General features: G+C 41.5%; 1 protein-coding gene across 2 annotated transcripts in view; it reads right to left on the bottom strand.

The window, feature by feature from the left end:
• Positions 1–24,586, bottom strand: part of ptpro (protein tyrosine phosphatase receptor type O) — a 47,691-nt gene that overhangs the window by 10,815 nt on the left and 12,290 nt on the right. For both annotated transcript variants that reach the window (XM_028953762.1, XM_028953763.1), the window contains exons 2-15: positions 10,809–11,076; positions 9,954–10,109; positions 9,358–9,510; positions 7,839–8,423; positions 7,204–7,365; positions 6,839–7,035; positions 6,508–6,628; positions 6,236–6,429; positions 4,509–4,620; positions 4,181–4,344; positions 2,702–2,822; positions 1,843–1,976; positions 446–584; positions 221–341 (exon numbers count right to left, since the gene is read on the bottom strand). In XM_028953762.1, coding sequence (XP_028809595.1) covers positions 221–341; positions 446–584; positions 1,843–1,976; positions 2,702–2,822; positions 4,181–4,344; positions 4,509–4,620; positions 6,236–6,429; positions 6,508–6,628; positions 6,839–7,035; positions 7,204–7,365; positions 7,839–8,423; positions 9,358–9,510; positions 9,954–10,109; positions 10,809–11,076 — 2,627 coding nt within the window. The remainder of the gene's footprint in view (positions 1–220; positions 342–445; positions 585–1,842; positions 1,977–2,701; positions 2,823–4,180; positions 4,345–4,508; positions 4,621–6,235; positions 6,430–6,507; positions 6,629–6,838; positions 7,036–7,203; positions 7,366–7,838; positions 8,424–9,357; positions 9,511–9,953; positions 10,110–10,808; positions 11,077–24,586) is intronic.

Raw genomic sequence — 24,586 nt, 5'->3', positions numbered from 1 at the left:
TTTGACTGGTAGTGTCTCTAGATTAATACCTTGGGCAAGATTTGAATAAATATTTTATAAAAAATATAGAAATGTAAAGATTGTTTGGTATATATTTTAAGATATTCACTATAGTTTACCCTATTATCTAATGCCATCTATATACCACATGTAATAAAATATAGAACTTTTTAAATTGTTTATTTTGCTACATTTGTGGTGTGTATCTGTATGTGTTAACCTGGCCATCTGCATGTGCTTCTTGCGGAGCACCAGCAGGAACAGGACCAGCAAAGTGATGAGCAGCACACTGAGAACGGCCAGGGCTGAGATGGCAGCCACACTGGGGTTCATCTCCCTCGCTGAAAACACACACAAACACATTTAAATGTGGGCCCTCCGCATTTTGAGAACGTCATATTCACACGTCTTGGGTGTTGGTGTGATCCGTAGCATTCTGTCCTACCCAGAGTGGAAACACTGATGTAGGCAGGTTCACTGGGCGTGCTGTAGCTGTAGCTGATCACACTGCAGTTGTAGGTAGAGGAAGGTTGCAGTCCAGCCACCGTTATTACATGGGAATGAAATGCCTGGGGCTCTTTAGCCTATGGGACACAAAAGGGACTGATTAAAAAAAAAAAAGCACAGATCAAAGAACTACAATACTTACCCATTTACAAGCATGTCACAGAAATCATATATATAAATCATATACATAACATAAGCTATATTTAAATATTTTACTTTTTTCCAGCTGGAAAGCACCCATTTTAAACACACAGTCTGTATAAATAAGAACATTTGAAGAATAAATCTTTGATGATTATGATAATGAAAAGCATATTATAACAATGGGCAGTGGTGGCCTAGCGGTTAATCAGAAGTTTGCCGGTTTGAATCCTGATCCGCCAAGGTGCCACTGAAGTGCCACTGAGGAAAGCACCATCCCCACACACTGCTCCCCGGGCGCCTGTCATGGCTGCCCACTGCTCACCAAGGGTGATGGTTAAAAGGACACATTTCATTGTGTGCACTGTGTGCTGTTCATCACAATGACAATCACTTTTCACTTTCAATGCATTATAATTTTTTTTATTCTTGTCTGACTAGTTTAATCACATTAAACATAATTTTTCATGATGATGTTCATGGTAAACAAGCAAATGCAATAACAAGTGATTCATATTTTACAATTATTATTTTAATTTGTTTTTTAAATTATATATATATATAAAGAGAGAGAGAGAGAGAGAGAGAGAGAGAGAGTGTGTGTAATTGTGCTGCTACTCTGACAGTTTTGTAAAATAAGCACTTGGCATTGTGACAGTGAAGGTAATAAATAAATTAATTATGTGCAGGTCCCCTGCGTAGCAGGAGATGCAGCAGGTGGAGAGCTGCTCAGCAGCCTCTGAATCCATGACGCAGGGCTGCCATGGCAACAGCATGAGTCACAAGTGATTAGTGTTTTAAATTAAGCTAATAAACCACAGGCTACTTTGACAAAAAAAACTTTCACCAAAATGTTCGAGATCCATCAGCCACTGCAACAACAACCATTAGCGCACACTGCGCTTGTTCGTTAGTGCTGCAAGACGCTGTGTGTGTGTGTGTGTGTGTGTGTGTGTGTGTGTGTGTGTGTGTGTGTGTGTGTGTGTGTGTGTGTGTGTATATATATATATATATATATATATATATATATATATATAGATAGATAGAAGCTAATGCTAAGCTAAGGGCTTGGGGTGTAATGTTCGTAAAATTAGACTAGAGTCAGATACAGTTTGGCACAATCTGTAAAAAAGAAAGAGTAATGACATAAATTTGACAGAAAGCATGTTTTCAGGCACACTGCATGTAAGGTACCTTGTCCTCCTTGTTTGGTCCAAGTAGCTTGCAGAAAACCTTGTAGAAGTCCACCACACCGTCCTCGCTCCACAGGAGTGTGACTGCAGAGTTGGTGGCATTGACCGCATACAAGGCCTTTGGCGGAGCCGGCTCTGTCAGGACCAGCACAGAGAGAACGTTAAAAAGGAGCCTGGCCAGTCCCTGTGAAAATAAAATGGCCTTGCGCCACCGAGAACTTCCTCAAAAGAAAGTTTGAAAAGAAACTTGCTCTGACCAAAATAGCTTCTGGTTTTTAGAGAAGCATTATGACACAGGAAAGAATTAAAAACTTTTTTTTTTTTTCACGTCCTTCCCTGCAGTACAGCTTGCAGTAAACACACGCCGAACCCCCTGTTCCATTTCCATTTCATCTTCAGCATGTCACTGCAATCCAACGTGTGGGTGTTTGCTGGGGTCTGACTGCAGAGACTTGATGACTCACAGCTCGTATCTGTACCTACACTGAGATGTTTTCTGCGTAGGATGCAAAAGAGCCTGTTTTCCAGCACTGAGCCATTCAACGCGTAAACAAAGTAGAACTGCTAACGGTCACGTAAAAAAAAAAAAAAAAAGTCAAATATTAGTGCCCCATGCAACAGAGAACTAGCTACAACATTCTCATACCAGTAACTTCAGAGGATCTCTGTTACGACCCAATTTCTCATTTTCCTTTGATGAAATGCTTTCTAGGAGTCAATTAAGTGACGTGCTTTAAGCCAAAACGTCTTTTGTGACACTTAACACCAGAGGACTGACTCCGAATTGTGCAACAATTTAATTGCCAAAATAAAGAACAGACTGTGGCATCTTCCTTTATCCCGCCGCACCCAGTACCTACCGAGTTTGATGATGTGTGGCATGGAGGTGTTCCTGCCGCGCTCTGTGCAGGCTGTGACTGTCAAGTTGTAAATGTCACCAGGTGGTAACACCAGTGTAGTCTTCATCAGAGTCCGGGTCACCTAGCAGGAATAAGAAAAAACAACGGTCACCACTGGATGACCAAATCAGAAGGAAACAATGACATTACCAAGTCTCCTAGTAATTACCGTGGTCACACTAGTGTTTTATTTTTCAGTATTAAAGGCATGATTACTGTTTGAAAATTTAATAAAATCTAATAAAGGACAGGCTACTTTGGAAAAATAACGAATACATGCATTTTTTATGTATCATGACAATGTCTTCGGAAAACTATTTTCTATTGTCAGGTATCCGTCATGGCAGAAAAGAATGGACCCAAATGCTCGACTCACTTCACAACATGGCACATGGAGATCACAGAACAGGATAAAATAAAAAGACCAGACACAAACTAGACACAATGAGGATACATTTATACAAACGACAACCTGGTGAACACAATCAGGGCATCAGACACACATAATGAAAATCAAACTCCCTCCCGGAATGTGGAAGCGGAGAATCAATGAGATGGCTACGCCATCTCTGTATTAAAGGAAAATTAGTACAAAAAGGGTCCAGCCACCCTTGACCTGGTGACTCTTCAAACACTGTTTAGAATTTCCTTGGGAGGAAATTCATTGCTGGCGGATCCATGCAGGTAATGCCACAGTAGGGCCCTAACAGTAGATACTTCTGTTATACTTTTCCATCCAGTATGGCAATTAGGCGCAATCTCAAAAAACACACTGCTGAGCAGCTGGGATGTTTCTGGACCACTGTAATTACCAAACCTACTAATTCAACCAGGCAGCTGGACAGCCACCTTAATGCCTAACCTTGACTTGACATGGCAGTAATTATGGTTTTGTACTATATAAGTATATGTCTGTGGCTAAGATAAATGGGCTGATTAGGTGCCCTTAGTTACAGTCCTCTATGAAATCAAGTGGCCACCAGATCTGCCCTCCAGATTTGTAATGAGACATTAAAAGATCATGAAAGGATGCAGTCAAAATTGACAGTTCAACCATGCTTAAAGTAATTTCAGACCTATGAAGCAATTTTCATGTTTGTGATGCTTATTAGAAGAAACTGAGTATTGGTGATAGAATGCCCCGCCGCAAAAAAATGCCTCTTTCTGAGATGTAAAAATGAAGTGGTGCAATGAAGAAAAAAAGAGATATAAATGTTTGAGATATAAATGTATATATTTCCAATAGAGCTGATTTTATAGAGCATGCCTATTTCATTAAAAATAATTAATAACATTAAACACAAAATCAAACGATAAAAAAATCCCTGGATATTTTAAGCCATGGAGTTCCTCAGGAAAATGGAAATATTCTATTACTCTGGGAATTACTCTCGGCAGTTACACAGCGTACTTGCTTTTTGCTTTATAGAGGTAACTCACATCAACCGAGAAGCGCTTTTTGGAACCCTTCTTGCCCTCAGCCACCACCTGCCAATGCAGCATTCGTGAGTGAGAGAGATCTGTGAAGAGGTCACCATAGGTCCAACGTATGTACAGCAGCCCATGGGAATAATCAACTGAGGAGATGTGTGGGGCTTCTGGAGCTGCAGACAGACAGAGACAGATACATTTGCTCGAATTTGCTATTGCAGGTTTAATAAATCAGAGTAATAATCATTATTATTGATAATGGGCAGAGATCAGCAGATTCCAGACTTTGCAATATTATTAGAGGCATCATATACATGTGGCCAAGTTTCTAAGGTACCTGTGACAAAATAGGCAGTGGAGCTGTCACAGCAGCTGAGTGGAGGATCACCCCATGTCACCATGGTTACACGGAAGTTGTAGTACCAGGCTGGCAGGAGGTCTGTCACTCTCTGTGGGTGGGGATAACGAAAACAACAGTCAAGAGCAATCCAGTGCTGAAGCAGCAAGCAATTCAAAACCTAGACATGGTTGGCCAAACCCATGAAACCCATGGGACTTTTAACATGAATTGCGTATGACTGCATTAATATTTGATGGAATGAAACTGGTTTGGCGTTTTAGAAAACATCAGTATATTGGCACCTAGTTCATGCTCTTGATGTGCTTCATTTTAGGCAGGGTTTCTCTATAATGCCTTTATAACTGTTGAATGATGCATGAAGACAACGAATAGCGATTCCTTAATATCACCGATAGAATTAGAAACAAATTAGTGGAAGCCTTACTTTTAATTACTTTAAAAGATACAAAACCCTCACATTTTCCTGCAATAGTGCATCAATATAATGCTATTTTAATTCAGTGATTACAACGCTTTCATGCCTTAATTAACCATTTTCCCTGAGAAGACTTAATAATATTCTGTAATGACACATTTGCAATGATTATAGCATGTTTCTTGTAATGAATGTATACTTTCTGACATAACTTGGATGAAGAATTCACTATAGGCATATGAATATAAAAAATTTAAACTTGCTGATTATTGAATGACTTATGCGATAATAAATAAGGGGATCATTATTTCTTGCACTTCAATCTTCTAGTAACATGAAGCAAGAAACTGCTTTCATGCCTTAATTACAAAATCATTTTCAGTTAATGACTCCTCAATCATCAGTGTTAAATATGTCAATTGAGGCTAATAAGCCGTGCAGATGCTGCCAGAAAGCACAAATGTGATTTTTAGCAAACTGAAGTGTTGTACCTCAGTAGTAGGTGCATAATTTTGTCTTCATTAAGATCAGCTTCAAAAACCCATGTCATATGTACTTTAATTTCAAGGCAGTTTCAAATTAAATATAAAACATTAAATATAATATAAAATATAAATAAAAAAATTGCATTTAGGATTAAAAATATTAATCTTTACCTAAAGAAGCCTCTTGCTACTTTAGGTATTTAACTACTTTCTGCATTACTGTGCTGATATTAACATTTACTGTAATTTAAAAAAATTGACAGCTATTATGTACTAAATTAGTAAGCATGTTGGTCAGTTTTCCATTCATTGATTAAAATTGATTAAGCATTTTAGTCTGGACTAAAATATATGAAGAGGATGCTGAACCTTTGGGCTGAACGATATATCAAAATTGAACTAAGTGATTCCAAACAACCAAAACGAACAATTTTTGCTTGCTGTGAGGTTTGCATTTCCTCTTAGAAAAACCAGCGAGTTTGCGTTCAACATGTTGCGCTTGCCGTGGGGCTCAATGCAAAAAATAGGCATGGTTTTCTGAACTCCCGGTAAGACGATAATGTCATGTTGTAGATCTCGGGACACTCAAGAGACTGATAAGATCAGCTTTTCCTCCACTTCCATGTGCGCAAAAACGTGTCACCCTGACCGGGCAAGTGGTACGGATTCGGCACTGACAACAACTCTTGCGCTGTGCAAGACATAGAAAACAGGTTTCAGAGCAAAATATGTCCTGGAGTTTTTGTTTTATTAGTGGCTTGAGTGACAGGGAACTGACAGATGACAGATAGGTCTATTCTTACCAAGGAACCGATGACAGAGGCCGTGGCCGCAATCTCATAGTAGGTGGTCCACTCAGACACCATCGTGTCCGGGTTGAAGAAAAACCTCTGCAGCACGTACTTCCGGAAGGCGACGTGGTACGGCCGCTGCCAGCTCAAAAAGACGGCGGTGGGGCTGAGAGGGTAGACCACCAGGTCCCGCACCCCGGTCGGCTCTGATGACCAGACAAGGGGTCAGTGTGACACAAACCGGTGACATTTACACAGGGAGAGATTCGAATGTAACCACTCACCAATGTCAATGATGACTGGTTCCGAGGGCGGGCTGATTAGGGGGCCGTTGGTGTGGTAGACCACCACCCTGTACTGTGCGCCGGGGGTGAGGTTTTTAATAATGTCACTGGTGACGTTCTCCTGGACAACAGAAACAGATACATTCAGTGCTTCATTCGAATAAATCTCACTCTAGAACAATTTCGTTTCTGCAGGCCTATATACCAGTCTGTTTTGGGGCTTTACTTGTCACATGAACAGGTGAGGAATAAAGCCATAATCACAGTTCTCAGAAGATATAGAAAACCAGCTGGTTGGTAGACCTTCAGGACCACAACGTGGTTCCATTACCTCAGAGCAGTAGGTGTTCTCCATGCGCTGACTCAGGCTGGGTTTTAGGCAGGTGAGGGACAGCACAGACACGAGGCTCCCATTGTGGCTCTCCGAGGAGGGAGCCCAGCTCACCGCCGCAGTGCTGGAGTCCAGCATCCTCACGTTCACCGAGTGCGGCCTTTCCTCGGGCTGCTGCAGCCACTCGCCAGTAGGGCCTGCAGCACATCAAGCGCTGGTTACAAATAGTAAATGACCCTATTTATTTCCCTCCTTGTCAACCCACACTAAAAAAAAAGTTATTTAGTTATTTTATTATATGCCTCAGTAAATAAGATCTAGCGGCCTTTCATGACCTTCCAGCTAAAGATAAATAGAGAACATACTGAGGTAGAAGGTGAATCCAGTGTCGGCAGCGCTCTCCCGAGGCTCGCAGTCACCGGCCGAGCTGACGGTGGAGACCTGCACATGGTACGTTCCTGCTTCTGACAGCTCAGCGAAGAACTCGTGCGTGTTCTCGTCTACGGTGGCGGTCTCAGTGGAGTTTCCTGTTAAGCGACGAGATGTGAGCTACGCAGGGTGCTGCCGATGAATGAAGTATTAAGACGTGTACGGTATACAAAGATTATCATCCCTTATCTTCCTGTCAGGCAGAAGGAATAGTTCAGCCAATGTAGACTTTGTTCATCATAATAACCTGACAAACCTAGAGGCCGTTTTAAGAGGTTCATGAGCTTTTTTGAATTTTATTTTTTCATTTCAGCTCCACAGTCACATCTAGCATGAGCACCAAGCATTCAAGAAAAAATCAAGAATTCAAGAAGTTTATAATAACTAATAACTTGCTGTATTATCAGAACAGAAGCGATTTTGTTACTGAATTTCCATGAAATCCAATGTACTAAAGTGCTGAATTATTCTTTTTAGGCAAAACCATAAGAACGACTCATAATAACAGCGAGCAGATATGCAGAAATGCAAAGTTATATATTGTAACTAAGAATGGCAGTAAAGCGCGTACCATCGCGATTGATGGAGATTTTGAAACCGTCGTGGGATGTTGGTGGACGAGGTGGAAGCCAGCGCAGCTCCATCAGAATTGGCGGCAGTGGTGTGGGAATGATGGATGCCTCAACGGGCAGGTCCAGGGCAGACCCCGGCTCATTGGAGTCTTCATACTCCGGCGCCGCATTCACAAACTCCTCCTCGCCTTCTGTTGGGGAAGGGCTCCACGTCTGGTCTGGCTCGTAGGGTTGTGTCGTCGTCTCGGGCGCAAAGGAGCCGTTGGCGGCGTTCACGTTCACGTTCACATTCACATTGACGTCATCAACGTCTGCAGTGTCCGATTCTGTCTCGTTCCCGCTCTCTGTCGGTCTAATGAGTGTTTGGGTGGACGACTGTGCCACCTCTGCAGCTCTGACCTCCTCAGCCTCTGCTTTAGGTTCCGCTGCGTTTTGTTCCTCGATGAGAGGAACATCACGAGCCTTGCGTGTCTTGAGAACCTCCACAGCTTCATTGTGCAAGCCCTTGCTGAGGAGGCTCTCTCTGAATGTCCTACCAGTGAGATGTATGATCTTGAGTGACACGTTGAGAGGGGGGTTAGGCGCTGTGTGGGTCAAAAAACAGAACGTGTGTTAACATTGTGCTAATGATTGCAGATCTGGCATCTAGAGGCAAGCTTCCTGACAACTCCATTCAATAACATCAGTGTTTTCAACAATGATGGGAATAGCGACGTTATTATAACAATTAGCCTCCGTTTCACCTTCTCGGCATCCATTTTTGCATCTCTTGCAATAATTAAAACGCATCACCTAACAACGTTGGCTGAGAAGTGTAAATCCAATTAACATTTCTTTAATTACCATTATTTATCCAAAAATTACCATTTGGTAAAACAAATTTACAACATAAAAAACACATGTACTGACACAAATTTACAAGCAGCAAATCATACGAAAAGGATAGGCCAGAAGTTCATGTATACTGACCCCTCATTTACCGCACAAACGTGACCTAAACCGATCCCGGCTAAAAAGATAAAAATTGAGCCTGAGACTAGATTTGCAGCTCTTGTAACTACAACTGAGGTCATGCACCCAACACTGGTGGTTAACCATATTCATATGAATGATGTAAGCAATGTTAATTTGAAGTGACTTTTTAAATGCAATAATTATAGCTCGGCCAAAAAATTGATGATACAGATGAAAGCAAACATGAGGTCAGCTGCATACAGGAAGAAAAATATGTTTGTAAGTGACACATATAAACAACACATGGCCACTTTTCACACATTTCACACAGGAAGACACATGATATCATAATCAGCCTCTCATCAGGCAATTATAATTAAAGCAATAGGACTTAATTATGGTGCTGCAAATATTCATAAATTGTAAAATATTAGCTATAATAAAAAATTATCACATGGATACTGATAGTAGAACAGGAAAAAATGCACTATTCTAGACCAACATCTAGTCATAAGTTAAATCTGAACTGATCGCAGACCAGTTGTTAACACTTCACAAATATACCTGTCCGGTGTAGGTGGAGCTCGTGACCAACTTCACTTTTCTGGATTAACGTGCTCTTGTTGACCGTGGCTTCAGAGATGAGCTGGAAGGTGATGTTACTGTAACATGTTCCTGGCAGCCAGTGCTTGAAAACCGTTTTCCCTTTAAAGAAGTCTGCACACAAATACAACGAGTCTAGTAATTATCCTGTAAAGGCCATTAGAGAAAGCCCTATTATTTCATGCAAATTAGCCAGTAATAAGCTTATTTCCATCCACCTATCGTTTAGACGGAGGATAAACATATGATGTGCATTGTCTTTAAGTAATTATGTGTGTCTTTAGTATTATTAATAAAAAACAGTTATGGGAAATAACAATTAAATGAATTTCTGCCAAAAGCAGACAATAGTGGTGTAGTACTACTGGCCCTCCTTTTCAGCTTTTTCTGTCTGGGCTTGTTGCATGGGAGGGAAGAGTTAACACACTAAACCTCATCCTTCTGAGGGGACATAAATCAGATTGGACCCAAAGAATGCGGAGCGACTGGGAATCTGCAACTGGGAGGAAAGAGGCAAGGTGGGTGGAGGGAACAGTGGTGGCATGTGGCTGCCTCACCTTTGTAGAGCATGGAGCGCAGCTCTGTCCCCTCTGCATAGCTGATGTTCACCCTGCTGAAGACGTTGTTCTCTGGTGAGCTGATCTCAAACACCACGCTGGTCTCAGGTGATGGCTTGTAGTCGGAGATTAACACGCTGTCCAGTGGAAGGGGCTCTAGGAAGGGGAAAAAGATTTTTAAAACCTGTACAATATACAAAAGAAAGAGTGACAAAATGTGGGCTATTTCATCTACAGGGGGCACTGCAACATCTCAAAAACAAAAAAAATGTGGTAGCAAATCAGACAAGCCCTAAAAGATGGCAGTGGCTAATTGAAGGGGCATGACCTCTTATGGACAGGCTAGATGGTTCTTCCGAACTTCAAAACTCAAAATAAGGTTTGCTTCAAATTAGCCAAAGGCCTAAACCGGCGTCCCCACACACTGCTCCCCATGCGCCTGTCATGGCTGCCCACTGCCGACCAAGGGTGATGGTTAAAAGCAGAAGACACATTTTGTTGTGTGCACCATGTGCTGTGCTGCAGTGTTTCACAATGAATCACTTTACATTCAATAATTTTAGAATACAAAAAAAAAAAGATGGAAAAAAAGACAGCCTGTTTCAGCCATCCCATTCATACTATCTTACACTTAGGTGACATATTCTGAACTTCCTGGTGCAGACATGTGACAATATGTGAAATGGTGTTCTCGTTTTAAAAATGTCTGAGAATAAAGAATGCTTGCTTATAGTAAAATTCCACCCATTGAACATTTTCAATATCTTAATGACATGCTCCACATGAAAACATGAACACCACATGAACATATAAAATGAACATATACAATAAATCTGAAATTCTACCAACACCTACTTGTTAGAACAGTGAATGACTGGACCGGCTTTGACCATGTGTTGCCATCCCCCAGCACCAAAGCCACGGTGTAGCACAGACCAGGGTAGGAGACGTTGTAATGCAGCGAGGAGGGCAGGCTGTGGTTTTGCAAGGGCAGTAGGCGCACGTGAGTCTCCCCCGACACTTTGGCTGCGTACGCCGTGACATTCTCTCTCAGGTCAGATCCCTCCAGAGTCATCACCAGTAAGTTGTTCTCATGGAGCGTCACTTGGAAGGATGATGCACTCTGAGGGAGAAATATCAAACAGAGACTTTAAGGTTCGGTTAGGGGTGGAGCTTGGACGCTGCATTCATTTTGCCTGAAATTGAGATCAGATTGGCCCTCATTTTCTCAAAGGGTGTATCAACAAAAGCCATATAAACCAGGGGGTGGATAGTCACAGGTTCAAACCCCACTTATTACCATTGTGTCCCTGAGCAAGACATTTAACCCTGAGTGTCTCCAGGGGGGACTGTCCCTGTAACTACTGAAGTCTCTCTGGATGCGGGCGTCTGATAAATGCCATAAATGTAAATGTAAATTACATTTTCAATTGTGTTTCAAACCACTTTTTATGTCTGATTCATATTAAACAATCATGATTGCAACAAAATTGTAAAGCAAACATCCAATTATGCCGTTGTCACACAGGTAGTAGTCCCTGACAAAAGTCTTGTCGCTTATCTATTTTACTTTTAATTAATCAATTGGTGTTAGAAAAGTTAAAAACCTACCAAATGATGGTTAATGCATTGAAATGAATTAGTTTAATAGATTTATCATTTAATCAAGACAGAAAGGTCCAATTTTGGCAAGACAAAAGTTTTGTCGCCTATACAGAAATTGAACAAATGTACTGCAAATACAAAAATTTGTCAACAAATTAAGTAGTGGTGCTGTGAGATCCAAATTTAATATCTTGTAAGATGTTCATGAGCTTGAAGGACTGCGGTTTGGCAAGGATTCATACAATTTATTGATGAAGTCATCAGGAATAACAAAGAAAGCAGTCTTGCATGCCTCCCAGAGATCATCAATATTCTTTGGTTTCGTCTTCCATGCTTCCTCTTTTATCCTACCCCCAACATGCTCAATGATGTTCATGTCTGGTGACTGAGCTGGCCAATCCTGGACCATCTTGATCTTCTTTGCCTTGAGGAACTTTGATGTGGAGATGGAAGTATGTGATGGAGCACCATCCTGCTGCAGAATTTGGCCTCTATTATGGTTGGGAATATAAAAGATGGCTAAGATTTCTTGGTATTTCAGACTATTGATGTTGCCTTCCACCCTGCAGATCTCTCGCACACCTCCATACTGGATGTAACCCCAGACCATGATTTTTCCGCCACCAAACTTCACTGTTTTCTGGGTGAATCTAAGATCCATGCGTGCTCCAGTAGGTCTCCTGCAATATTTGCGGCAATGTGGTCATCTGAAAAATCCACCTTCTGCCACTTTTCCAGCATCCATCCTTTTAGCAGGCTGTGGGAATTGGCAAATAATTGTCTTTGGTTTAGTGCAGGTTTCTGGCCACTTATTCGACCACGGGGGCCATTTTGTCAAAAACGTCTCCAGTCTCTTCAAATCTTTTTTTTAATCCTCTGTACTTGACGCTGAGACACGTTGAAGGTGTCTGCCACATCAGCAGTGGATGTGGTCTTCAGCCTCTTGATAATCAACACTTTAGTCTCAGGGTGAATCTCAGGCATGTTTGCAGAGGTCTAGTTGCAGTTCATGTGAAGGTCTAGTGTTCTGGGCTTCTTTACACACTTGAGACCTAATTGATCATATGACAAGGCGACAACACTTATGTCTTTGCAAAAATTGACTCGATGGGCTTTACCAAGCCTTGAGAATTCTTTTTGACAGTTTTGTTTTGCACTGAAATATTATTACAAAAGCTGTTGGGAATAAAATGAGCCATTTCTTGTAAAAAAAAAATCTCAATTAGAAATATATTTCAGCAGCACTTGAGGTAAATTTGTACACAAGCGGCAAGGCTTTTTTCAGGGACCTATAAGATTAAGACAGGAGGAAGGACCTGCATCTGAGTGATGATTCATTTCAAACGTACTGATCATGAGTGCAATGGGTCTGAAATAATAATAATTTCATACTTTCCATGAGTGCCAACTAAAAAGCATAAAATGCTGTCTCATTTGCTGTGCCTATAAAGTGTGTCCTCATGCTGTTTTTCCCTATGAAATCAGACTTGTGCCAATATTTTGGAACAAAAATTCTTAATATCAAACAAAAATATGACATAGAAATGTAAAAATAAGAGGGTGGAATTTTGACAACATACATTTTTGCTTACATCTTGCTCTTTTTTATGTTCCCTTGTGAGACTTTCAGTTACGTTGCTCGTTTTTACAGTTTCACTGCCGGCTTTATGTTTACGCTGCCTGAGAATACGGTTGGACTTCTGGCACAATGTTCTCATGTGGGTGGGGCTTGGCCAACAGGTATTTGAGTGACAGCTTCGTTCCCCGGAACTAGTGATGGGAAGTTCGGCTCTTTTCAGATTCTTTTGACATCCATAGCCTCATATTTTAGCCTTACTTGTCAAATATGAATGTTTTGTGTGTTGATAAATCAAATTTGCGAAGTGAGGCTAAAATATGGGCTAAAAATAAGGCTAAAATATAGGCTGTGTCTTCTTGAAGCCCACGTTTCTTGCAGTGAAAAAGAGTTCCCCGGGAACGGATCTGTCACTCAAATACCTGCTGGCAAATGAGGTGAAGCCCCGCCCTCACGAGAGTCCAACCGTATTCTCAGGCAGCGTAAATGTAAAAAGCAGTGAAACTGTAAAAGGGAGCAACGAAACTGAAAGTCTCACAAGCAACAATGAAAAAGAGAGAAATGTAAGCAAAAACATATGTAGTCAAAATTCCAATCTCTTACAGTTACAATATGTAACACATTTAAAAAAAAAAAAAAGTAAGAAATGAACGGATATTGCTGCGGTTAGACTAATGAAGAACCTCTAGGATAACAGCCAGCACAATACATCAGTATCACATCTGGTCATTCTGTTAATAATAACTCCTTTTGTACTTTACCTAAGCAAACAAATATCATCAATTAAATGTTCAAGGCATGGTAAGCATTGGTTAGTAAAAAAAATACAACATTTGCACAAAAGTACCACCTCCAAATACTACAGTAGGCCTATTCAATTGGTTTGCAATTGGTTTATTCTTATTTATTACTACAGTCAAACACACAGGACCAATACTCTCATGCAACCACCACAACTTTATCCCTCCTCTCAACAACATTTATGTGAGCTAAGGTTCCGGGTAAAGGGACACCTTGACAGCCTTTACAATGGGTGGCGTTTTTGGGAGTGTGTCCTTGGTACACTGATGGCAGTGCTGAAAAGCCGGTTCATGTTTAATGCCCTCAGGCTTTGTTAGCCCAACCTCGACAGGGAGTTTACACTCTGAGTGTAGACCGGGTCTTGAGTAATGATCTGCCAGCCCAGAGCAGATGGTTTGGACTGGGGACCACATATAAATATATTCTTCCATATATGTGTGTGTGTGTGTGTGTTCAAGGGGAATACCGTCAGACAATTGCCCCGAACTGCCCCTAAGCAAGAAGACAAATGTGAGTCTTCAGACCATGTGGACCGAATGCCTTCAGGCTGGGACCTTTTACACACCAACCTGACGACTGGCAATTTTTTATTTTGTTTTACCATTTATATTAACATTGCATGCATCCTTATGTAACAATTGTATCTGTTCTTCCTCGCAACAGAATCTGTCCTTCTGAGCTACTTATGTCACCGATCATCTTTGGGCAAACCAGGGATAAAAAACAACAAATCAGGCAATATTGCACCTTGGTCGATATTGCAGCTTTATGACTCACATCAGCTAAAAGTCATTAACTATAACTATAAAAATATCATTTTATCTTGCTTCCTTGCATTCACTCCAGTGTGCAAACATGTTTTCAATGGTGCTGCAACATGGAGCAGGCTATGTATAAGGGTGATAGAAGTCTTACATGCAACGTCTAAAAATATTGTACTAGCACCCCAGAATAAAAGACCACCCCCGAATTCAGTACTTGCTCAAAATAAATCATATTTGGTGCCATCTATTGGTATTGTGTTTTTATATATAAATAATTATATATATATATATAATTATGTTTTTTGTATATGTCTTTAGACTCTCTGATCATAATTCACTGTCAATTAATGTTAAAAGCTAAACAACATTCATGTTTAATGGTTTTCTTTATCCTCATTAAGACTTTCATCTGCGTCTCAGGACAATGGGAAAAGGAGATTTACAGTGGAATGATTTTTAATGACTATGAATTACACATCCAAAGCACCATGTACGTGTAAGGTTTCAGCACTGGGAACTGATGCGCTTGAATTAGTGAAGCAAATGTACTGGAGAGTCTCACAGTTGGACTGACTTTCCTTATTCCCGTAACCTTGCCTCAGGCCATGCATATTTATTCCAGGCACCAGAATCAATATGACTGACTGAGGCACCATTATAATGCCTCATACACGCACTCCGGGCTTGTAGCTGGAACATCTGCCCAGTTGGCCGTCCCTCAATGTGGACATAATTTATAGTTACATGCTGTGTTATTTCCTTGGCTTTTAAAATCAAAACCAGTGCTCTTCTTTGTATCCCTGAAGGAATTGTGGCAGATAGCACAAAAAGTCAAGAAGAAAAAAAAAAAACCATTATTCTGATTGGCCAAAATCGTCCGGGGAATCCTTTCATGTGCTGTGTAACCACCCTCTGCCATTTTCAGCTGGCAAGTGAAGTGCTTCACAGTAACACTGATGGTCTGGTTCCTCTCACGCCGGGTAATGGCGTCGGTGCTGTGAGTCGTGTCTGCCGGCGGCTGTGTGCCGGGGCCGATCAGAAGCCCCTCACCGTAAAGCAAAGCGAAGGGCCGGGGCCATGGCTGTCGTGGTCCAGAGTGACACTGCTCCACGCCTTCCTGCCCACAAGCCATCAGCGCGGCCGCTCGGCGGCTGCAGCAGCGGAGATGGTAAATGGAGATGACCTCGCGTTGGGAGAGGAAGAGTCAACAATCATAATGACTTATTTTAGTAAACAGGCCTGTGGGATGCCTTGGCCTGCTGAGGGTTTTTTCCCCATTGTCATTGTCACACAAAGATTATGGTAGTCATGTTGTCACTTCGCAGGTGGTTTGTTAGTAGTTTTGAATGTTAAAAGTCTATGGGACAATAATTGAGAAAGTGGTCTAACCGATTTGGCACGGCATTCAGCTTTGGCTGTACATAGGCATCCATGAAAGTGCAAAATACATTTACATTTACCAGCCGCCTTTATCCAGAGCGACTTACAATCAGTAGTTACAGGGACAGTCCCCCCTGGAGCAATTTAAGGTTAAGTGTCTTGCTCAGGGACACAATGGTAATAAGTGGGATTTGAACCTGTGTCTTCTGGTTCACAGGCGAGTGTCTTACCCACTAGGCTACTACTTCCACCCTGTATAGCAGCATTGGAGTGAGCAACCCGACAGCAGACTAATCTACGAATGAAGCTGATTTCATCCCCACGACAAAGTAGTAGAGAAGTAAAATAGTAACATAGTAAAATAGTGATTGCGTATGTTTTTATTTCTACAAATCCACACAGCTTACTAGACATGACAATAACATTGAAATTTATCAGAAGAAATGACAAAATGAAACTAACTTTGCAAATTTAAAATGGTCAAACCAGCACAAATTGATTTGACTTCTGTTAGCTAAAATAATGGTAAATATGGTAAGAATTTGGAGTTATGAGTTATGTTCTATATAGTAAGACCTGTGAGACCCATGGATGTGTATGTGTGTCTAAACTTTGACTTGTGTGTGTATATGCATATATAAAAAAGAGTGAAGGCGTCCAGCTGAGACACCACAAAAGTGAACAGCAATGGCGTTCCAGAGTAAGCAGAACGCCGACAGCTTTTCCTGTAACATCAGACAGGACCGAGTGCTGCTAGCAGACGCCAAGTGTGTTGGATGGCTCTCGGCACCCTTTACAAAGGGCAAGATCACACTGCTGACAAATCTGCTCCCGGATAAGATTCCTGTAATTCAGTAAAAGCTTCTGTCATTGCTCAGAGGAAGTGTGCCTGTGGCCAGGAGCCAAACTTATAGGAAGGTGTTAAAGACGGGGGGGTGAGGAGCTCTTCACTCAGTCTGGAATTCTCAAATAACCACTTACTCAGAACAACGGATCAAATTCCCACACGTTACAGACAGAAAACAGGGAGGATGCAGGATGGGAGATTTTTACCATTTTTAAATGTAAATGTGCTCTATAAATAAAGGTTAACTTGACTGACATCTTAATATAAAGGATTAGTAATTATCCTTAATATCCTCACTTGCTGTGTTTGACTGCAGTATTGACAGTGGAAAACAGTCAATAATATTAATATTAGGAATATTAATATGCTGTTTAAATTGGGGGAGTACTTGGAGAACTAGATAGTCAGAAATTATGTTCATTGCCATTGCAACCACTGTAGGGGGAAAAGCAAGTTAACCCCCCAACAATGCCCATCATTAAGGATCTCAGCTCATTACTTTCTCAGATGTTGTAGCCTGAGCATTGCTGCCAAAATGACATGAAATAATCAATAACAAAAAAAAAAAAAAAAAGAATCAATAACTGGAGCACTTGCGTCGGTGTTTAAAGGCCTTTAAGCCAGTGCGTACAAGCATGTGCCAAGGAATACTGAATTTCAGGCGAAGCCTCGCCGAGAGGACCTCGGCTTCCCCGGTTCATCCTAGCCTGAATATCATTACCACCCCTGAGAAAAGGTCACCTTGCTGCCCTTTCCAGGCGGTCTTTGGCCGTCTCGAAAATGCCAATATTTACATTCTCACCACAGAGGCCTGTCACGCTCTCTCTGCGGCTCCCACCTCACTATCAGTGACCGCGGCACGGACTCTCGTCCCATATCTCTAACGCCTGGGTGAAAAATACCAAAACGAGTAAGCCCTAATTAGATGCTTACTGTAAGGGTGGCCGTTTGAGCACCCTCACTTTGCAGGGCGAAGGCAGCCGAAGACCGGCAAGGCCATGCGGTTATTTTTTTCCGCCACGCGTTTTCTGATAAGGTATAGTCCACTGGAACGAGCGCTTCTGGGGCAATGTGAGATAAGCCCAGATTTCATTAACTGAAACAGTGGGGAAGTGGCCACAGCGCCTTCTTCTCAGCTGGAGAGCACAAAATGAAGGGCTTCTGAGGGCGTGTGTGGGGCCGCTGTTAAAGGGACAGAAGTCGTCCATCGTCCGAGCAGTAAATCCAAGGTTTCAGGCGCCAGACAACAGAAGGTGGTGATGAAACCATGTCGCAACATCTACAACACCCACAATTCATAAGCCCCTTATGTTATCAATATTTTATCAAAGCGATTAGAAGCATCATATCGACACTCTCCAGTTAAAAAGCCATAAAACAACATGAGTGTTGCTTCATTATACAACATGTAATGCAACTAAAAGGTAGGGTTACTGTATTTATTTATAGGCGTTTAGACACAGATGTTCGAAATGAACACCCGCTGAATACCATACGCGGTTTTGAGGGTTCTGTGGCTGCGTTCGTTTGCCGATTCACGGGTGTTCGCCCGGTGCTGTTGTAACATTTGTCTGGATTTCGACAGAAATTGACACAAAGAAAACATTGCATGCAGCATTTATTGGATGCCAATCGAATGCTGGTGCTGACCTGCCGTGTGGACGCGGTCGGCGTCCAGTACTCGCTAACCTCACGCCAGAAAATCGCCTGGTTCAGACGTCCATGTGATTGAGGCCTTAATTCTCATAAATCTCAGGAGTCAACCAAAAAAAGAAGGCACATCGCTCTCAACTAGTTAAGCTACACCTCTCAAATTCATTCAACTGAAAGTGTAGACTATTGCTGTAAAACTATTGCGTATTCGCTGTGCAATGCAACAGATTTTGCTGCACAACTTGCAGCAGGAGCGCAGAGCAAATCCATGCCAATCCTTATCTTCTCTGACAGGTCCTCCCACACCTCCTCCCTCGCTGCAGATGCATAGAGCTCGGCCCCAGACAGTCCTCTGCAAATTGATGTAATTTTATCTGATGAAAGTGCAATAAATCAGGTTAAATTACATCTGCTCAGTTTTGGTTTGACTGCTCTTGAGCTTGAGGAATATAATACACTCTGACAGGGCCACGTGACCAAAACTGTGGTAAATTTGGGTAATTGGGGAACTCTAATGAAAATATAAACACAAAAGATGCTAATTTCTGCCATTTGTATCATGATAAGGAAAAATGCACAAAGCTGATCACTGAGATCAAACTGAATTTTACTGCGATCATCGTATAATCGCCCGGCAGGTGTGGTGATCTACAGTGTGTGAACTACTAAACTAAATCAGCATTTCTTTTAATAATCAAAGGCAGTTTCATGTCATTAATTACCAAATTATTCTAAAATGTTTCTGGTAATGAGGAGGAAATTTCAAGTTCATGAAGGTCCATGACTGGACTCACTAGAACATCTGGTTGGTATGAAATCCTGGACCTGATTTAACTGGATTTTTAGAAATTCTACCGTTGTACATAGTCATAAATTCTAGGTATTATTTACTAGAATTAAATACTACATCACTTTATTATGACAGCTTTTAAACAGATCATGTTTTATGATTGAATGTATCGATGTAATATGCCCTTATTAGGGGTTATCTTTTTTTAGGCTACTCCACAAGGGTAGAGTAGTCTAGTGGGTAACACACTCGCCTATAAATCAGAAGACCCACTTACTACTGTTGTGTCCCTGTAACTACTGTGCTCTGGATAAGGGCGTCTGGTAAATGCTGTAAATAAAGTGAAGTGATTGTCACATGTGATACACAGCAGCACAGCACACGGTGCACACAGTGAAATTTGTCCTCTGCATTTAACCCATCACCAGCAGTGGGCAGCCATGACAGGTGCTCAGGGAGCAGTGTGTGGGGACGGTGCTTTGCTCAGTGGCACCTTGGCGGATCGTGATTCGAACCAGCAACCTTCTGATTATGGGGCCGCTTCCTTAACAGCTAGGCCACCACTGCCCCAGAGACATGAGTTGGCCGAGTCAATGGCAAATAATGCCTGAGCGACTTGTGATGGCCATGTTGTCATTATAAACGAGACACGTTGCCCCGCTTCTGTGTTGCTCCCGGTCACGTGAGCGGAGTCACATGACACTCAGCTCATAAAATGACCAATATAATGAATAAAAAAAATATCCCGATCCTGACATTTCCAGGTCCTCACGTTCCATGTGTCCAGAGAAGAGTTTTTGTTCTCTGTCTTGTGCTCCTGATACCTGATTGTAAGCTATCTGCTGTCTGTTTAACAATAACGGAAATAATTTATTCTAAATGGTCACAATATAGTCATTTGCTACATCGCACGTGTAACATGCCGAGATAAATTGAATATGTTCTATATATCGCAAACCCCTATTTTGAACTGAGAAAATGATTATGCAATATACCAGGCAAATGAAATGATAAGGGATATCCCTAAAAGGCTTCTCAGAATGAAAATCAGGAGACATCTAAACTGGCATGAAAGCAGTCATCTAATGATTTCATTAGGCCGCCATCCCCCACCTTCAAATCTCACTCACGATCTAACTCATGCATTTGATGAGTCAATCAGTGTGCATCGCTGCTGCCTCAGATCTGTGCCCCACGGAGGAGTTGCTCTGGAAAGACACCCCTGAGATCTAAGTATGGGAAGAGCTCAAGCTCTCACTGGAACACCACGCTGAAGAGGGCTTACTGCTCAATAAGACAAATTGCACTGACGACGTGTCATCAGGAGAGCCCACTGTTCTCATACATGCACCAGAGATGACTGTACTGTGTTCCACTTGCATCTGAAGCCCAGGCTTGCATCCTCAAAATGATGTCACACCCAAGTTGAATGTGTACAATGAGTCAGAAAAAACACAACAGCAACCTAAGACAGCGTCGCAATATCCAATTCAACACCATCGTCACAGACAGATGACGGATAGAACTGTGTGTACAATTGATGAGACACTAAAGGCACTTCAAACTGCATGTTACCTCATGTTCATGCTCAGAGCGGCCTCGGTATATATGCCTACGGCCATTTTTGGATTTTCACATCGGGATTGTCAAAGCTTGTCCGACTGAGTCAAAATTCTGGCTTTGTGGCAGTCCATGTGTGCTTCAAGTAGGTTTTTGGTTAAATTTTATTTAACCGAGTGCCTTACAATCAGTAGTTTTATGGACAGTCCCCCTGGAACAACCTAAGTTGAGTGTCTTGCTCAGGGACACAATGGTAGTAAGTGGGATTTGAACCTGTGATTTTGTGGTCCTCTTGTTCATGGGCGGGTATGTTACCCCCTAGGCTACTACCACTCCTTAAACAGTTAAAAAGTGGAGACAATATCACCAAAATGACAAGGCATTTTTTTTCAGGATCATGTGTTCATAGCAATATTATAACAATATGTGCAATGTTTGTCTTTCTTACTGACAATCCATGCATAACTTGATTAATCACAACCCCGGCAGTATTAGCTTTCCAGCCCAGCTACAAATAATTATAATTCTATAATTACAAATGCATACAGCATACACAACGGTGCTGAGGATGTTTATATCTGATGTGCACGCATCCTGGCAGGTGACCTGGCAGGTGAGAGAATGAGGAGGAGCTTCTTCCCAACAATTCAATAGAACTGTAATACACTCCAGCATTTTCACTCTCAATCACTTTTGGACTCAATCCCCCCAGAATCCTTGCACAAACGTTTTACTTTTACTCTTGCACAAATTTTTTTTAAGTTCACTCATTTGCACACCTTCACCCTACCTGTTACACATATTTTATGTTTTATGTTAAAAACATAAAAGTGTAATATTTGGTTATGTTTGCAATATTTGCATATTGGTTCATTGTATACTTGCAATATTTGCAATATTGAGGTCAGTCGCAAAAGCATTTAACTGCATTTCATATGACTGTGTATGTGACAAATAAAAATTTTGAATTTCCTTTAATACGTACGACAGGCTAGTCACGTAACAACTCTTCATATGCAGCGAGGAGGCTTTGGAAGATACAAGCAGGCAGAAGTGCTGAGACGAAAGCGCGGCTTCTTCGTATTCTTCAGAAATATAGACTCTCATCTTTGGCCACCAGCGACCCAGCATGGGCAGGTGGGGAAAAAATGCTGAGGCCAATACAAGTGAGAATTTCATCGTGGAGCAATAATGCTTTGATTTCTTGGAGGACAGATCATTGGGACAGGCAGGAAATTAAATCAGACAGAGGGGTATGTGTTGCACTGAATACCATGTGAGGGCTTATCAACAATCATGATGAAAGCAAAGAATGTAGTATTTAATAGAATATTCTCTTTAACAGTACAGACCAAAAGTTTGGACACAGGTTCTCATTCAATGTGTTGTCTTTATTTTCATGACCATTTACATTGGTAGATTCTCACTGAAGGCATCAAAACTATGAATGAACACATGTGGAGTTATGTACTTAACAAAAAGTGGAGACCTGAACTCCACAGTCACCGGACCTGAACCCAATTGAGATGGTTTGGGGTGAGCTGGACCGCAGAGTGAGGGCAAAGGGGCCAACAAGTGCTAAACACCTCTGGGAACTCCTTCAAGACTGTTGGAAAAGCATTTCAGGTGACGACCTCTTGAAGCTCATCAAGAGAATGCCAAGAGTGTGCAAAGCAGTAATCAGAGCAAAGGGCGGCTATTTAGAAGAAACTAGAATATAAAACATGTTTTCACTTATTTCACCTTTTTTTGTTAAGTACATAACTCCACATGTGTTCATTCATAGTTTTGATGCCTTCAGTAAGAATCTACCAATGTAAATGGTCATGAAAATAAAGAAAACACATTGAATGAGATGGTGTGTCCAAACTTCTGGCCTGTATTTGGCATGTGTTTCCTTGGTCCAAATGGATGCCTATATCTGTACATTCCTTCATTTTTGTTTTCCAACAATCTTTCAGTGGTAGTGGTGGCCCCATAATCAGGTTGAATCCTGATCCGCTGAGGTACTACTGAGGTGCCACTGAGCAAAGCACTGTCCCCACACACTGCTCACCGGGCGCCTGTCATGGCTGCTCACTACACACCAAGGGTGATGGTTAAAAGCAGAGGACACATTTCATTTCAATGACAATCACTTCACTTTTCATCTGGGTATTTATCTAAAAAATGTTCAGGTTTCTCACAGAATCCAAGATGTCTTATGGAACAATGAAGCAGTTGACCAAATCTCAGGAAGACAACTCACTCATTCAGCTACAGTCCACATATTTTCCTGCTGCAGCAGAAAAACGGGACGTCAACATGCTGAAAATGGGTCAAAGTGTGCTTGGCAAAGGTCGCCGCTGTATATTCCGCATTACTGTGCTTATAGTGTGTCCACATCCATTAAAGTATTAGGCATTAAGAAAATGTCACTAAGCTCAAGGCTTTCTTGCTACACATTAATGTGTCTATAATCACCAAAACAATTTCTAGAAAAGCCTTTAAACTGGTTTTAATATGAGGCTACTATTTATGACCTGCAATTTACAACCACAAAAAACAACAACCCTATCTTCCTGAAATACAGAAGCTAAGGTTTATTAATACTGGGCAGAAAATTTCAGTTCCACTAGATGCCTTCATCTAATCCATCTTCATCTGTTGACGGTGAAACTCTCCCCTGTAAACTCCATCGCTGGAGGGCATCCTCGTGCCGTGTATTTACTTTGGATTCCCCGTTAATGGCGCATACGTTGTGGTTACGGCCTAAAGGGCTCAGACTGCACCGCAAAGAGGGCCATACTGTCAATTTACCAATTATGGTCTCCCAGCTCGCAGCATATTCATCTTTGCCAATAAATCTGACAGCGCCAGCGGGCTGCTCTTAACCTCCATTTCATTTTGCCCACCCCCCTTCCTTTTTACACACTTCTCTCTTAATTCCTCTCTGTTAGCGCTAACCCTTAAAAGAAACGTGGGGAAACCGTGCAGCTTTCAGTAGACCAATAAGTCTGTTTAAATAAACTTGGAAAGTTAAACCTCAGCGACATTTTGAGCCATTTTAGATTCTTCCATTCCACACCATAACCTGTGAATATATGTATACATAATCATAATGCTCATATACATATATTGAGGTATACATTTTAAGGTATTTCTTGTATTAATTTTTATATTTATATTTAAGACATCAATATGTTTTATAATGGTCTGTCATTCTTATGATGAAAACAGCAGTAATGTCACATAGAGGAGGAGAAAATATGTGTTCATATGAACATATGGCTGTTGCCCACCAGGGATATCGGAGTCCTTGAAAAACATCTGCTGTGGAAAACCTGATAAGAAATGACCAGGGTGCAAGCAGAGAAAATATTAAGGATGCTTTTCTCCCAGACCTTCTACTAGGAAAGGTCAGAGGTCCATTCCCTGAGCACGACTTGCAGCTTTACAGAATGTATGATTAATAACAGGTCTCCATATGCTCACAGAGACTCCGGGTTTAATTACACAGAAGAGTAAAAATGGGGGAAAAGCACAGGCGTATATTAGGAATCCAGGAGTGTTGGACATGGAATTCTATTTCAGCTTCTTTATCCTTATTCTTGTTCTAGCATCTGTCTAGACAATAAACCACTGGACCATTAAGGACAGACCATTAAAAAGAACTAG

The sequence above is a fragment of the Denticeps clupeoides genome, chromosome 15 (assembly GCF_900700375.1).
Source record: "Denticeps clupeoides chromosome 15, fDenClu1.1, whole genome shotgun sequence".
Taxonomy (NCBI): Eukaryota; Metazoa; Chordata; class Actinopteri; order Clupeiformes; family Denticipitidae; genus Denticeps; species Denticeps clupeoides.
Note: the sequence above shows the minus strand (reverse complement) of the source record. Positions and strands in the feature narration are given on the sequence as shown.